Source organism: Macrotis lagotis, chromosome X (assembly GCF_037893015.1).
Source record: "Macrotis lagotis isolate mMagLag1 chromosome X, bilby.v1.9.chrom.fasta, whole genome shotgun sequence".
NCBI lineage: Eukaryota > Metazoa > Chordata > Mammalia > Peramelemorphia > Peramelidae > Macrotis > Macrotis lagotis.
The window spans coordinates 46843358-46860276 of NC_133666.1; the positions used below are offsets into that span (position 1 = coordinate 46843358).

General features: G+C 38.7%; 1 protein-coding gene across 4 annotated transcripts in view; it reads left to right on the plus strand.

Annotated features, from left to right (window-relative positions):
- Positions 1-4054: 4054 nt before the first annotated feature.
- The window catches only part of LOC141499828 (uncharacterized), a 31577-nt gene continuing 18712 nt past the window's right edge, over positions 4055-16919 (plus strand). Inside the window, exons 1-4 of one of the 4 annotated variants that reach the window (XM_074202584.1) lie at positions 4061-4138; positions 14128-14219; positions 14676-14802; positions 16383-16484. In XM_074202584.1, the coding sequence (XP_074058685.1) occupies positions 14187-14219; positions 14676-14802; positions 16383-16484 (262 nt within the window). In that variant the 5' untranslated portion in view covers positions 4061-4138; positions 14128-14186. Of the gene's footprint in view, positions 4139-14127; positions 14220-14675; positions 14803-16382; positions 16485-16919 lie in introns of all 4 variants that reach the window. The other 3 variants (XM_074202586.1, XM_074202588.1, XM_074202587.1) reach the window with 3 other exon arrangements.

Here is a 16919-nt window from a genome sequence, read left to right on the forward strand (position 1 = left end):
AACTCAGGTCCTCCTGACTCTAGAGCTGATGCTCTACTATGCCACATAACTGCCCCTCTAAACTGTCTAATAATTTTATCTATGTATTATGTAAGAGTTGTCAGAACCCTGAGGAAGCAGAGCAGGTCTTCCTTCTCTTCCTGTCTGTCTTCTTGTGCTTGCTATAAATCCTGATCATTAATGACTACTCTCTCTCATTTTAGGGTTAGAAGTTATTTTAATGAATGGCAATGGATCCCTGTGCCTGATACACATGATGCTAGATTCTGAGCTTCTGTATCTACTTCTGTTTACTCTTGACACTTTATAGGACAGGGATGAGTCTCTTAGGTTAGTGCACAGCCTTGGGATCTCTCAAGTTGTACTCCCAAGACATCCCAGGTTCTTTTCATGAGGCCTGGTCCAACAAATCTTTGTGATGTCTCCCATATAATGGTGGGATGGCAGAATGGCTTTCACTTCTATCAAATCACTTTAAGTTAACATGGAAGCCCCTGAACTGGTTTTATTTCATTTCTTACAGGGGAGCCTGGCAGTAAATGAATAATATGGAAACAAAAAGACTAAAAGAATTCTTGTAAAAAACCAGTTTTCAAAAATTAGAAAGATACTATACTGTGACTTCTCCTTCCATATGCATGCTGCTGTTCATTTATAGGAGGCATGTGTCAACAGTTTTAATATTTCACATCACTTATTCTATAGCAAAGAAAATGAAAAATGATACAACTACTTCATTAAGTGAAGGCATTTGAACATGTCCTTATGAAATTATTAGGAGAGAAACCATCTCTAATTCAGCCTGGATAATTAGGAAAGATTTGTTTTGTTTTACCATCTTAAATTAAGGTGACAATCCCCCCACCAGCCAACTACCCAGGCAATATTGATTAAAATAACTTATTTAACTGATTCCTTCAGAACAGTAGCATATTTGTAACATGCTCTGCATCCAAATTTAGTATTTTCTCAAAGAAACCTTGTGAGATCACTAGGGTGATTATCATTGTCCTCATGACAGTTGTGCTATCAGTACCCAGTGCATTATCCAGCTAGTTAGAAGCTAGTTAGTGGCAAGACCTGTACACAGTTCTTTTTCTTCAATAATGAAAATGCACCTTTTAAAAATAAGCAAGATCACTTCACAATTTTTCATTTTCTTTTTTAATCAGATAGTAAACCAACATTAAATGGAGGCTTTCAGTTAAATCAATATAGGGAATTGGAATTTTATGATATTCAACTAAATTATTCTTGAATTTTTCTTCCTAGGCAAAATAAGAGTTCCATTGTTGACTTTTCCCTAAAAGTTAAATATTGATCTTATTATCAATTATTTTTATTTTTAGGTTTTTGCAAGGCAAATGGAGTTAAGGGGCTTGTCCAAGGCCACACAGCTAGGTAACTATTAAGTATCTGAGGCTGGATTTGAACTCAGGTCCTCCTGACTCCAGGGCCAGTGTTCCATCTACTGCACCACCACCTAGCCACCCCTTATTATCAATTATTGAGACTATTGTGGAGGAAATGCTCTAGAAACAGGGCCAGGCACGTTCTGGTGGCAAGACTTTTCTATTAAGATAAACATGAGTGTTATGTTTCAGTTCCTATATAATCTGAAATTCTGTTTCCCATTTCCTTGATAATGTCTTCTAAAACCATGCTTCCCAACTTTGGGGATATAGTGTGAGGGTGGAAGTGGGGATCAGTCATTAAATGCTGTGGTTACCAGAGTATTGTCATTTTCTAGATGACCTAAATAATGCTGCTTTATTATTAGTAGTATCCCCTCAGTATTTGAAGCACTTTTCAATGATACTGTCTTGGATCACACACTGGTTTCCTGATAGCACAACTGTCAAATGGAGAACTTTATAAATGGGGTCCTTAAAATTGAAAAGGTTAGGGACCACTGTATTTCTGATATTTCCCAAGATGAAATATATTTAGACTAATTTGTTAATAATTCTCACCCCCCCCCCAAACTCAAAACTTTGGGTTGTGTTTCTTTGAAAACCTTTATTTATTCTATGCTTTGATTGCTCTATAGGTCATATCAAGCTGAGTCCATGGGAGCAAAACCAAAGGCGTCCCCCCCTTTCTCATCCTCTGACTGCTTCTCAACTCCTCATCAAAGACAAGCAAAGCTTTGGCAGCTCCAGGATCAGAACCCAGTGCTCTGCTGAAGGCCTGGGCCTCCACTCTCAAACTTCAGCCTCCTTTTCTTCCTTCCTAATCTCTTTTGACTCTTTTCCTCTGAATCTGAGCAGTCCAGGGGTGAGAACACTTGCTCTCCATGTTAGTATTTTGAAGTCTCTTGGACCCATATCTGTTTGTCTTCTTCTCTCAGATCTCATGTCCATGGTAGACCCTAGATAACATGAAACGGTGTGAAGGGAAGGGCTGAGCGGGTTTATGATGTTTTCTTGTCATTTTATAGTTGGGTTACCTTCAAGAATCAATCTATTTTCTCTTAGATGATCTGCCTGTTGCTTCCTGGTGACTTGTACATCAGTCGGGATCGTAGAATTGTAGATTTGGAGCTGGAATGGATCTTAAGGGCTATCTAGTCTAGCCCCTTCATTTTACAGGTGAGGAAACTGAGGCCCAGAAAAGTTAAATGACTTCCCTATGGTTGCTAAGTCTTGGTAAAACCAGAGGAAGGTTAGAATTTTTTCTCAATTTTTATTTTCTCTTACAAAAGCTTAGCTCAGTGTCAGACACATCTGCTAACTGAGCAACTCATTGACAGAACCTACTCAAGTAGAATTGAATTCCTTTCTCGCTAGTCTCCAGAGATCACCCTGTAGTCTTGGTGCACAGAATGTAAACTGTATATGTTCTTTTTAAACAACATTTGGCTGATAGGAAACATGGAGTTAAAGCCTGAAGCTTTCATGTTCTGGGCACCAGATTTGCTCAGGACGAGGGACTCTTGGAATCTGACTTTGTTTATATATGGGATGATGACAGTGATGCTTAGGATAGCTGCCTTCTAGGCTGTTGGGAGTGTTTTACGGGATAAGGGATAGAAGGTGTGCTGGGGCTAGAAACTAGATTTCACTGGGGTATGGTCAATTTCAGGGGAAGCAGCCTTTGCCATAGAAGATGAGAACTATTCTTAAAGTCAGGAAGACCTGGGTTCAAGTCCTGTCTGTAACACCTAACTCTGTAACCATGGACTGAACCCATTTCTGCCCCCCAGGCAAGTCTCTAAAATTTAAAATTGTAGAGTAGTTGCTGATCAGAATCAGTGAGGACAATGTTTTCCTGGGCTCGAACACAGGTCTGGGAAAACAAAATAATTATGATGCTTTTATCTGAGAGCAAAGCATATTTTTGGAATATATACATAGAACTAGTGTTCTGACATTAAGGTGATATTTGAAGTCTATTTCTCCTCATTTTCTGACCACCCCTAGCATCTCTGAGAAGAGGCATTCCCTGCAGTAGTGTTTCTTTTTCAGAGAGAGAGAGAGAGAGAGAGAGACTCACTCTAATCTTAAACTAGCAGTGATTTTCAGCCCCCTTTTTGCCCCCAGCAAGCACAGAATCATTCATTCTTTGTTATGGGAAATGGCCCACTGAGCTTTGTAGGTAGTTGTCCATGCAAGGAGATGAGCCACCTTCCAGTCTGAAACATATTTTGAGGACCACTGTTGAGAATCTGGAAGCCCACAACTACACAGACAATATTTTTTCCAGGCAATAGTAAATCATCTCCACCTTAAGCTTACAAAAATGTCATTTCTCCTAAACAGCTTCTGGGACTTTTTTTCAGACAGAGATTTGTTTTCATCTATTTGGGAAACTTGACTCTATTTCATACCGTTTCTCTAAATTGTCACTTTTCATGTTTTTCTGTATAAGGTCCTGCTTTCAACAGCTTTGTTGGGGGCTCCACTAAAATCCTTATTTGATTGCTTCTCCATTGTGCCCCAACAATACATTTTCTGCCAGTGGTCCTTATTCTTATATTTGTTTTTCCCATTGACTTGGACCTTATTTAGGGTTATGTGTACCTGTCACTCATTTCTTATGTATCTCTATTCCTTTACAGGCTCTTCACTAGTTGAGAATTTGACCTGATTGTCTCCTGCAATTACTATTTTTCCTTTTACTTATAGCTGCACAGCAGGTTAGTGGAAAGTAAGACTGTGTCCCTGTCTTTGGTTGTGAAAGTACTGTTCATTTCTTGCCCAGCTTTTGGATGTGAACCTCTTCTGAATTTTTTTATTTACATCTGTTTTGTTGTTAATCCCCACCCCCCACCCCTGTCCATTCTTAATTTGTAATCATGTCATCTTGCTTGTTGGTTGTTCCTTGTGATGCCTCATCATTTTCCCTCTTTCGGTAGAGACTTTTTATATGTTCATTCCATCAGTTTGACAACCAAAACCAACACTGAATTTACAATCACTTTTGAGATTAAGGTGACTGAATAAAAATATTCCCAATTGCAATCAGTGTTAATTCATTCTGCATTATCCTTTCTGTTTTATGTTAGTCAGTGTACACTTTTTTTACTTTCTAGCAAGATTGTATAACTTTGCATATTCTAAAAAGTTGCTATTTATTACTTTCTGTGATTTGTTGCATGTTGCAATATTTTCATCCACTTGTGATTTTTAAATAATGAAAGTGAAGTTGTCATCCTTGCCCTTACTCCTGTTTTGTTTTGCACTTCTGTTGTCTTGATTCTCTGGAGAGCTCATATTCATTTTGACAAATGTGACTATTGATTGTCCCATATGCACGATAATGTTACAGTAACATCTTACTTCCTTAAAACTCAGTCAGTTGTCACAAAATCCCTGCATTTTGTTCTCTTCTCAGAGGATGACCCTCTAGCTGAGAATCTGTTTAGTCATTGATTTACACATACTTCATTCAGATAAGCTTGATTAGCTAATTTTCCAGCCCTCTGAGAAATTACATCGGAGGTAGGGACTGTTAGAGGCAGCCACATTGAGTAAAAGTGCCAATGCCAGTGCGGGATGAAACCGAAAAATACTCAGAAATGTCCTGTGGAGCCATTAAATGTAGTGGTAATCAGTCACACACTTAGTAGAGTTTAGGAGGCCTAGTGGCATCACTGTACTACAACCAGTATAGAAACAGGGCCTTCTAGAAAAGTAATATTGAATGTGCTCCATTTAAGAAAGTAGACATGAGTGTCTTCATTTTACAAAGATTGCCATTCAGAATGATGAATTTTTTAAAGGTTGATGTCCAATATGACTTGACCCTCAGGTACCTGAAACATTTAAATCAAATGATTTGGCCCACATGGAAAACTGAAACTTCTTTGTATTCTTGGAATACCTGTTCAGCTTTGTCAAGCCAGTTTGCTAAGATGATTTTTATGAATGATCAACACCGGCCACTGGCTTATTGAAGATTTTTCCATTTTCGTGTATCCATTGGTCTCTAGAATGATGATTTCATATGAGACTTAAAATATGGGAACTGATTCATCATTTTCTTTTGTTTTCATGAATGATTTTCTATTCATTTTGTTCCTTTTGTTTGCCTAATAAAATCTTTTATACATTTGTTCAATTTCATAAAGAAATCTGATGAAATTTTTTATTAGAAGTGCCAAAAGACAATTCTATCACAAATCATTTATTTTGATCTTTTGAAATTTATTTATTGAGTTACATTCATTTAAATCAGGATAGACATCATTCAGTATATTTATTCATTCATTCATACTGTGTGGTGTGTATAAGGCCAGAAACGTTAGTGTTTTTAAGACTTGCCTTCAATGGGCTAGCTTCCCTCTTAACTATGCTATTTCTTTGGGGGAATGATAGAACCTCTGATTTTTCCATAATTATTTTAGTGAAACACAAAGAGTTACCCTGTATGTTAAATGCTCTACATTTCTAACATTTTAAAGGAAACTTTGTGCTGTAATCTATATCAAATTGCTAGTATTAAATAATTACCTTTATATAGTTAATGGTTATTCTTTTTCTTGTAAAAATATTTTTAGCTCCCATATTTCTTCCTGGGTTATATGGACAGTAAAAAAGCTATAATCAAAGAATCTGTGTGTCATTGGGAGTCATTTAATTTCTGCTTCCTCATCTTCAAAATGAGGGAGTGGGCTAAATTATCACCAAAGTCCCTTTTACTCTAAATAGAAAGTCATTTTCTTTATGTTTAAGACTTGACTTTAGCATTTGTATTGCCCTCATTTCAGAAGTAGTATTGGCTTTTGGTGCCCTTGGAATAGTATATTATAAAAGCTACATAATATTGACATGATTTTGACAGCATTTGTGGGAGAAGAGGCTTTTTCTGTCATGATTGCGTCAGTTTCTGTTATACGGATATTGAATTCTTTTTTATTATTTATTTTTTAAAATAAGTATCTTTTAAAAAAATTTTTATTTAAGGCAGTGGGGTTAAGTGACTTACCCAAGGTCGCACAGCTAGGCAATAATTAAGTGTCTGAGACAGAATTTGAACTCAGGTCCTCCTGACTACAGGGCTTGTGCTGTATCCACTGCACCACCTAGCTACCCCTGACATTGAATTCTTAAATGCTCTCCCTACCTGTTAAAGTTTGCTAGTCCAGGCATCTGGGAATTGTAAAATTTTCTTATATTCTGCTTTGAGGGATACATACACACACAAAGCCAGTCTCTATCTCTTTGTCTCTTACTTTCTTTCCCTTTCCCTCTTTCTGCATACACATATATGCATGCACAAACACACACGTAGGCAACTAGTTGACGTAACTAGTTTACTTAGCTGTGTGACCTTGGACAAGTCACTTCACCCTGATTGCCTTGAATCTAGGGCCATCTCCAGTCGTCCTGATTTATATCTGGCCACTGGACCTGGATGGCTCGGGAGGAGAAAGTGAAACTGGTGACTTAGCACAACTCCCCCTCACGTGAATCCAATTCATGGCCTTGTCATGGCATCACCTCCCCAATATTGTGGTCTTCTTCAAGAGTGAAGGACAGGGGTGCCTAGGTGGCACAGTGGATAGAGCACTGGCCCTGGAGTCAGGAGTACCTGAGTTCAAATCCGGTCTCAGACACTTAATAATGACCTAGCTGTGTGGCCTTGGGTAAGCCATTTAACCCCCATTGCCCTGCAAAAACTGAAAAAAAAAAAAAAAAGCAAAGGACAAACATTATTACACATTCACATACATCTATAAACATAGTGATGCAGGAAAGAGACTCTTCATACACAGTCTGTGGGTGTGTCACAAAAGTCTTAGTGAATTTTAAACCCTAATATAATAGCTGTTGAAACATCATTACTTTGCTTCCTAATATGATTTTGTCATTTTAGCTAATATTGCTTTTCCCTTTTTCTTCTCATTTTTTTTCTAGTCTAACCCAAGGCCCATCTACGTGTTTCATTTTTCTCTCTCAAGTGACCATTGTGTGGATTTCATTCTTTTGGTTACTGCTTTTTTCTTGGTTTAAATTGATTGATTTCTGCACTAATCCTTAGAATATTCTGTTGGGTCCGGTTGGGGTGGTGAGGGTTGGGAGCAGGATGGGATGTTAAAGTAAGTTATTCATTTTCTAGCTACCATTTATTGGATTAGATAGTTATATTCTTTTTTTTCCTTTTTTTGGATTTTTAAATACAAATTTAAATACCAATTACTTCTTCCTTTAGTTCCTCTTTAGCTGCTGCTCTTAATTGGTAGCTTCCCCTCTGATATGTCATTCATTGCTTTTGCTGTCTCCTGTGTTTCCTTTCAATATAAATATTTACTCCAGGGGTGATTTTCTCAATTTTTGTTTGTTAGCTATGCTGGGCTTCTCCATTTTTTCATAGTTGATGATATTGTACTATGATTCAGCAAAAATGCTAGTTTATAAGTTTCTTGTTCTTATACACCTATTTATTGTCCCCTGTTCCTTGATCTGTTTTAGGCAAAGTTTATCTAGATAGCGTGACTAGTACTTGGTTTCCATTCAGGAAAAAATAATAGTTCAGATCTGTATAGAATTTTCAAGTCAGCAAAGTACTATAGATAATCTTTTTAGTCTATAAACAACTCTGGAAAATGGGTGCTATTATTATTCCCCTTTACAGATGAAGAACTGAAGCTCAGAGAGGTATCATACAGCTAGAAAATGTTGGAGGTGTGTTTTGAACCCAAATCAGTGGCCAGGTGTGCCCAGATTTGGCCTCAGATACTATTCACTATGTGACCCTGGGCAAATCACTTCACTCTGTTTGCTTCAGTTTCTGCATCTGTAAAATAAACTGGAGAAAGAAATGGCAAATCACTCCAGTATCCAATGCCAAGAAAATACCAAATAGGGTCAGGACGCCGAGTTAGACATGACTGAAATGACTCAACAACAACTTCCTGACTCCAAGTCTAGCATGATCCACTATACTAGGCAATTTGCTAAACTTGTCCAATAGCAAGGTATCCATATATACTAGTGTTATTTATTATTAGCCATTAGTTTTTATGATCAGTTTTAATATACTTTCCAGAATTTGGAGAACTTTTCATCGGAAGCAGACTATTCAAATGATTCCATTTTTATTAAGTAGCATGTCCTTATACAATAAAAAAAATAATTCTGATGTGAAGTATGTATACCTGCTTTTTGTCTTTGTTGGACTTGAAAAGTAAGAGACTCAAAGGAGGATGGCCTGCCTTGTGAAATGGAAAGCTCCTCATGGAGCTGGCAGAGAACTGGTATGTCCGGTGGGTGCCAGGAAGATCTAAAATGTTCTGAGACTGCCTTTCCCCAGGCAGATGGGTCAGACTCTCTTGTTTCTATGGAAGGGATTTTTGCCATTCAGAAAGATTTTGTATCCTTGCATATGACCCCAGCCTATTTCAGTGGTTTAATCATGCAAATTAAAATAATTTCATAGGATTTGCTATTTGATATGTGAAATTAGTTGCCTGTTTCCCTGATTTATTTTTTTAGAATTGAAAAATTCCCTCCTGGAATGTTGCTCCTTCTTTCATGCCTTTGATCTCAGGTCTTTGCCCTTGGCATGCCTAACTAACTGCCACCCATACTTTCAGCCTTTCCATACCAAATCTTTTTTTTTTTTTTTTTTTACCAATTTCTGTTGTGGATACCAGCATTGTCCTAGTTACCCAGGTGGACAAGCTCAGAATCATTTTTTACTCTTTCCCCCCTCATTTTCCATCTTCATTTAATTATTTGCCAAGTGGTTGTCTTTGAGTCTACCTCGTCAACATCTCTTACTTCCTTCTTCTAGTTTAGGCCTTCATGACCTCTTGCCTGGATTATTTCAGTAGCTTCCTAATTGGTCTTCATACTTTAGTCTCTTGTCTCAATGGCTATTTGCAGTTAATCCATAGCTCTGACCATGTCTCTCCTCTACTTAAGAATCTTCAGTGCCTCTCTGTGTGTGTTTGTGTGTGTGTGTGTGTATGTGTGTGTGTGTATACACGTATAGATTTTCCCCCATGATCTCATTGGTATAGGAAACTCTTAAGTGTACCTGCTCTGCACTGGAGTCTTAGATTGCTGCTTAGGGTCCCTAGGAATTGTGAGTGGTTCAGGGTCACATACACCATCAGTATATATAAGAGAGGGGACCTCTGGTGGATAATAGGCCTCCCCTCCATCCTCCTGTCAAAGTTCTCTGTTAGCTCTAGGATAAATTGGAACACTTGCTTCCTACCTGCCTTCCCAGACAGTACCCATTGCTCCACTTCATAAACTCTAAGTGGCCTATGTTCTTTCCTGTCTTACTGGGAAGATCCTAGCTTTTCTCTGTGACCTCACCAAAGTTGTCTCCCCCACATAGAATGTACCCTTCTTGCCTCAGTTTTTTGGAAACCACAGCTTCCTGCAAATCTCAATTTCTGTGTTCTGGGTCTTTCCTGAACCTCTCAGTTATTAGAACACTCTTTCCTAAAATTACTTTAAATTGACTTATCTTTGTCAATATTATATCTCCCCACTATAATGTTTATTCTTTAAGGGCAGAGACTTTTGTTTTATATCTTGGTTGTACCTAAAGCAACTTATATTGTTTTGGGGTCAAGATCTGTGATTTTACTTGTGTGTGTGTGTGTGTGTGTGTGTGTGAGCTCCCACTGTGAAAAATTCCTCCATTACAGAAATCATGAACTCATTTATAACTTCAAGTTGAAGAGAGTTACTTCAGGATCCTAAGAGGTCAAGTGATCATCTAAAGTCACAGTGCTAGTGTCAGAGGATGGCTTCACCCAGATCTTCCTGATTTAGGTTGACTTTCTCAACTTAAACCAGGCTGCCTCTAGCCTTGCACATAGTAGTCCCCAATACATTTTTATTGAATTGAATGATCACCAATGCTTTTATTATATAATCTATATAATATTTTATTGTTCTCAAGCCTATTTCTACATATTGTCACCAAAACACATTCCATTTGTAAATAAACTGTAACATAATAATTTGGGTATGGAAGCTTGCTCCACAGATCTTGCCTTCTCATACTTCCTAACCAGTCTTCTGAAGGTGAGCCTGTCTGCATTTAACTAGGCTGCTTGGTCATTGAGGATATGACAGACATATTTGTTGGTTTCGAGGAGTGGGCACTTTACTAGAGCTTTTCCAAATTGGTTAGACCTTGATCTCTGCGTCTAAGACCCCAGGATCACCTCTAAGCCATAATGCAATATCAGAGCAGGACTTTAGGAGGGGGCCAATTTGCATTATGTCTTAAAATTTGATTTTCTTCTTCCTATTAACAGAATATGCAAACAGTTGTTATAGTATTTAGTTTACTCATAGATTCCATTTTCCTTTTTGCTATGTCCAATCACAAATGCTACTATGAATCTAAAATCTTTTGTTGTTGTGTTGTTGGATGGAGAGCAGGCTTCAGAATGAAGAACTTTTGGGGACCTAGTCCTATTTGTTAACCTTGATGTTTTATTTTTAATTGACGAAATTACAGATTGGTGGCTAGGCATGTGTGGGTGGTGGAAAGCTTTTCCACATTTAGGAAACTGAAACCTGACAGGATAGATTGTAAGTTATAAAATCAATCTTTTTCACCATTAATTGAACCTGTTTTTATAATTTAATTGAGCTATAGGGATTATGACCAATTTGTCAGTGTGGTTGTTGGGAGGTCTGGGACTATCACAAGATGTGTGTTTTTAAAGATTTTTTTCTTTCCTTAAAGGTTTTTGCTCTATTTTCTTTGGATAGTGCTTCAATTGACCTTTGGTTCTGATCATCATTTCTTCACTCCCCTGCTTATTTTACAGAATATTTGTGATGATTGGGGCTTTTGGGACTTTCAGGGATTTCTTGCAGGTCTGGTGTTTCTGTGAATTGAAGGAAACTTCTCCTTGCCTCCCTTTCTGGGTTTTAGGGCTTTTCAGTTGCTAATTGCCTAGCTTAAAGATATTGTTTTCTGCTTTTTTCTTCTTGTCTTCTACTTTGATAAGCTTCTTTGCACTTATCTCCATCTATTCCCTTCTGAACTCTTGAGTTTGTTTGGATCTCCAATGTTGGATGTCCTATCAACATCTCAAAGTCAGGCCTAAAACACAACTCTCTCCCATCCTTCCTTCTTTTTCCTCCTCCTTTTCCTTTGATTTCTTCCCTTCCTTCCTTCCTCCCTCTCCTTCCTTCCTTCCTTCCTTCCTTCCTTCCTTCCTTCCTTCCTTCCTTCCTTCCTTCCTTCCTTCCGTTCATTTGTTCTTTCTTTCTCCCCTTTTCTTTATTACTTCTTTCTTTCCTTCCTTCCTTCCTTTTCTTCCTCCTTTTCTTCCTTCTTTTCCTCTTTTCTTCCTTCCTTTCTTTCTTTTCTTTGTTTCTTTTTCTTCTTTTTCCTCCTTTTTTTCCTTCTTTCCTTCCTTTTCCTCTTCTTTCCCCTCTCCCCTTCCCACCCTCCATCCCCCAACCACTTTCATCATGACAAGTTTCTATGCTTCTCTGGAAGGCTCTTTGCTGATAAAAGCAATGGAAATATAAAGGCAAACATTGTCTTCCCTGTTCCTGCTGTAGCTTGTTTGTGCTTCTTAGACTGTGAACTCCTAGAGGTCAGGGACTGTCTTTTGCTTCGTCTCACCAGTGCCTGGCAGCTTGTAGGCTCTTAGTAAATCTTTGTTGACTGACTAATAAGGGAGACAAACATGTAAATGGGTAAATGGGTACCTGCAAGAAAGAAGGTAATCTTAGAGGAGGTGGTAGCACCTAGAGTACTGGACAAGACCTTCTGCAGAAGTTAGGATTTTAGCTAAATCTTGTAAAGAGTATTTTCATTTTGAACTTCAAAAACACTAAATAAAATGGGCATAATAGAAGAAGAAAAGGCTTACATGAAAGTACAAAGAGACTACTTTTCTTTTGAAGTGTGTAAGTGTAGCCTTTAAGCTATGCTGCATATTTCTACTTCTTTCTGGCTTCCCTTTTCTTCTGTACATTATACCTGAGTCCTCTTTTCTTTTTCTTTATTTTGCTCTCCCATCTTTATCCTCCCATTAGAAAAAGAAAGGAAATACAAAAGTCTTATCAAACAGAACAAATTCCCATACTAGCTATGTTCGGGAAATGTATGTTCTATTCTGCACTTGAGGCCCTCACTTCTCTGTTAGAAGTGGAGTAACATGCTTCATCAATCCTTTGTAATCCTGGTTTGTCATTGCATTAATCAGAATCCTCAAATCTTTCAAAATTATTTTTCTTTGTAATGTTGTTATTCTATAATTTATTCTTTTGGGAGAACTCATTATCTTTTCCCCAAAATCTACCTCTCTACAGAACTTTTCTATTTTTGCTGAGTGCATCACCATTCTTCCAGTCATCCAACCTTATAACCTGGGGCTCATTATAGATCTCACTCTCCTTCAACTCCATTTCTGATCAGTTGTCTCTTCTTGTGGATTCTACCTTTATAATATCTCTTCCATCTATCCCTTTCTCTGCACTTTTACAGCTACCACTGTAGTTCGGGACTCTCATCACCTCTTATCACCTCTCACCTGGATTACTGCAGTGGCCTCTGAATTGATCTCCCTGTGCCTGACTCTTGCCTCTCTAGTCCATCCTTCCCAGATGTGCCAGAATGATAATGCTTAAAAGCACACATCTGACCATGTTGCTTTCTTACTCAAGAATCTCCAGTAGTTCCCTATTATCTTTAGGATCAAATATGACCTCCTCCATTTGACATTTAAAGCTCTTCACAATTTCACTCCAGACTCATTACATATTATGTCCCTTCATGTAGTCTACTTTCTAGCCAAACTGGCCTGTTTGCTGTATCCCATTTGGGATGTTCCATCTCTTTTCTTCATATTTGTGTCACACTCTCTTTCCCTCTGCCTCAGAGTTTCTACCTCCCTTTGAGACCACCTCCTCCACTAAATCATTCCTGCTCCCCCTGCCCCAGAGCCTTGTCTCTATTTTGTATCTACTTATAGAAATTCATATTGTTTCCCTCCAGAGAATGTAAACTCCCTGAGGACAGGGAGTATTTCACTTTTTTCTTTGAATCCTGGTGCCTTACACAGCTTCTGGCACAGAATAGGCACTTAAATCAGTTCTTATTGATTGATTGATTTGATGGATACATTTTCAGTTTTAGTCATTGTTGCTTTTAAGATCTTTCTTGTTTGATTTCTCAACTGTGTAATTTGAACATTTGATTCTTTTAAATCCTTCCTCGCCATACTTTGGGCCTTTCAGAAGTTTTTGTTTCAGCTATTTTTTCTTTCCTCATTTGTTTCTGATTTCTTTCTTAGAATAATTACTAATAATACAGTCTTTGAGGGAATCTTTCTTTTTTCTTCTCCTCTCTTCTCCCTCTCTTCTTCTCTCTTCTCCCTCTCCTCCTTTTTCACCTTCCCCTCCCCTTTCCTTCTCTTCTCTTCCCTTCCTTTCTTTCTCTCCATCTCTCTGGTCTCTCTTTTGTTTTCTGGTCCACTTCTTCAGTTGTTTCATTGGGTCAACCCATGCCTCCTATGTCTTGGCTCCACCCATAAACAACTAAATTTAAAGCTAAAATTCAGCAAGGCTTTTGAACAATGGTTTAAAGTATTTTCATCAAAGAGTCCCAAAGGATTCTCTATCTCATTGGTGGGAGACCCGTGGGGCAGGGTTGGGTCTCACTCATGGCTTTATTCACTTTTCTTAGCTTTGCCTATTCCCCAGAGTCTAACACTTTCCCGAAAGGGGAGCAGAGGAGCGGAACTGATGGCAGCTCTTCTTCTGACAGCCAGGCCCCAGGTGAGCTGTGCTTCTCTCTTCCTTTCTCCAGATGTGAGAATATTGTTGTGGCCTGAGGCTCGCTTATCAATCCTTCACTCACCATCTCTTCCTGTGGTGTTGAATCCAGTGACCTGAGCCCTGGTTCCCTCTCTCTGACTAGAGAACAGATCTATTGTTACTATCACTTTGTGAACTGGAAAACTGTCTTTCACAGTCTTTGAGAATTTGGCAAATTTGTAAGAGAACCCAAACTGGAAGTCAGGCTTCATGACTTCTAGTCTCATGTTCTTTGGACTGTATCATGTAATTTAGGTTTACTTGTCCCTCATCTTTTCCCTCTGCCCCCAACTCACTCTCCCCAGTTGTGCATACACATGCTCACTCCAAACCCTTAGCCGCCTCGCCATAACCCTTCTGGGGCTGCTCACTTTGCCCCTAGTCCTGGGGTCAGGCAGCAGGAACCTTTTCTTTTAGGAGTTGGTGACATTTGAGGATGTGGCTGTGTATCTCACAAAAGAGGAATGGGGACAACTGAGCCCTGCTCAGAGGAGGCTCTACAGGGACGTGATGCTGGAGAATTATGGGAATGTCGTTTCACTGGGTAAGGACCCCTTCCAGCCTCACTATTGGAGGCACAGTATCTTCTTTGGTTTCCTTTTTTGTTATGCATAAATATCTGGAAAGAATCATACTAATAACCCTTGTTGCCATTGGCAATGAAAGAATGTGGCAGTTTCTACATGAGAAGTGACTTGATGAATTTTTGGGAGATTGGATGCGACTGAAGATTATATATTATATATTAATGAGACATATGAATGGAAATGCATGGCTTCATTCTCTAGTTTCCATAATGCTAGAGTGAAGGTCTACTCCTTTCTTGCTAGTTATTTTTAATTCTTTTTCACTTATTGAGCTTTTTTTCTTTCCTACATGCTTTCCCACTTGAAAAAAGAAAAAGAAAAATGAAGCTCTTGTACAAATAAGTAGCATCTAATGAAACAAATTTTCTAATTGGCATTGTCCAAAACCATAGGTCTCATTCTCTACCCAGAGTCCACTGCCTCTTGAGAGGTGGGAAGCACTCGTCATTATCATGTTTCTTGAATTATGTCTGTTCCTTGAGTGGTCAAAGGGCAAGGTCATTTGGGGGAAAAAGTAAAGGAATATGCTTTACATCTAACACTAGTATACTGTGAATGCTTTTTGAAAGGCCTCAAATTTGAATTGAATTTTTCCTATATTCTTCTGTGTGTAAAGTAGGACTTCCTTTTGTCTTAAAACTTGTTCCTCTCTTTCCAGTTTGAGGTGGGAGGATCCTCCTAATTCCTCTTTGATAACATCCCCTATCAGGTTTGCTTTTTTCAGATCAAAGAAAAATTATCTTGTTAGTGTCCTTTGCATGAAGGACAGACTATTCCTTTTTAATCATCATTATTACTGACTTCCTCCTCAATACCCTTTGGTCTTGTTTGCTGGTGTGGGTGGTATTGGTCCAGGTGTCTCTAAATTGCTCACATTTAGACTCAGAGAACAGAGGGGAATTTTGAATCATTGTGTTGGAAGGGCCTAGAGAGGTTATCTCATTGAAGCTCTCATTTCACAGAGAACATGGGGACTCCAGAGGATAAGTTCTTTGCCTGAGCTCCCTTAACTCACTGGAAACTGAATCTCTTGATTTAAAGTACTCTGCTTTTCCTACTGTAGAGTCTGAAACACTTTGATAACGTTTTAAAATTCCATTAATTTTGTGGGATTGTGAAGAGGTAGTGTGGTAGTGACGAGGTAGAGTCTTAGAATTAGGAAGCACTGGGTTCAAGTTCTTTCTCTGATACCTACTGGGAGCTCTGTGATGTTGGACAAGTTACTTAACTTTTCAGTGGCCCAAGTATGTCTCTTGTTATAGATCAAGGACTGGTATGTGTTGGTAGAACCCCAGATTTCCTAAACCCATGAAATCTCAGGTGTGATGGTTATCCCTGGCCCAATTAACTTTAGGTTCTAGTAGCAGAGATAATTCTTATGGTCCACCCTGCCCTGGGTAGGTATCTTCATCTGGACCTTCCTAGTCTTCTCTCTGTAAAATCACTGAACACCATCTGGCTGGGATTGAGCTCTGGGGCAGCTCTAGGTTGGTCCCAAGACCAAATGGCCATATGTGGCTTCCTTTCCCATGAGCAGGATTTCCTGTTTCCAAACCTGACCTGATCTCCCAGTTGGAGCGAGGGGAAGTGCCATGCTTGCCAGATCTGCCCAGAACTGAGGCTCCAGAGATCCATGGTGGTAAGTGAATATACAGCAGCCTAGTTGTTCAGTGAGGTGTGGATAGTTGTTTGATTAGTCTCCTTTTGTTACTTTGGTCTATCCAAATAAAAGGTATCATTATGTTTCATGGTGCCTTCCTTTCCATTTCCTCTTCTGGTCATCTCTTCCTCAGACCTCAGTGGTTGCTATCCCATACCTTACATGCCATCACAAAAAGGACTACCTCTTTCCCCCAATTTTGGAGTGTTTGAGGAATATACCATTGATGTTAGGATAGATGGAACTTGTCTGAGCTCAAATGTAAATGTCTGAGCTTACAGACTGATCTTGTAGAAGAGAAACTTGGGTTAAATATTGTCTCATTAGGAAAGACATTTTTTTTTTGTAAAAGTCATTTATGCATTAGGAAAAAGCTTTTTATGCATTAGGAAAAAGCCTAAGTCTGTTCCTCCT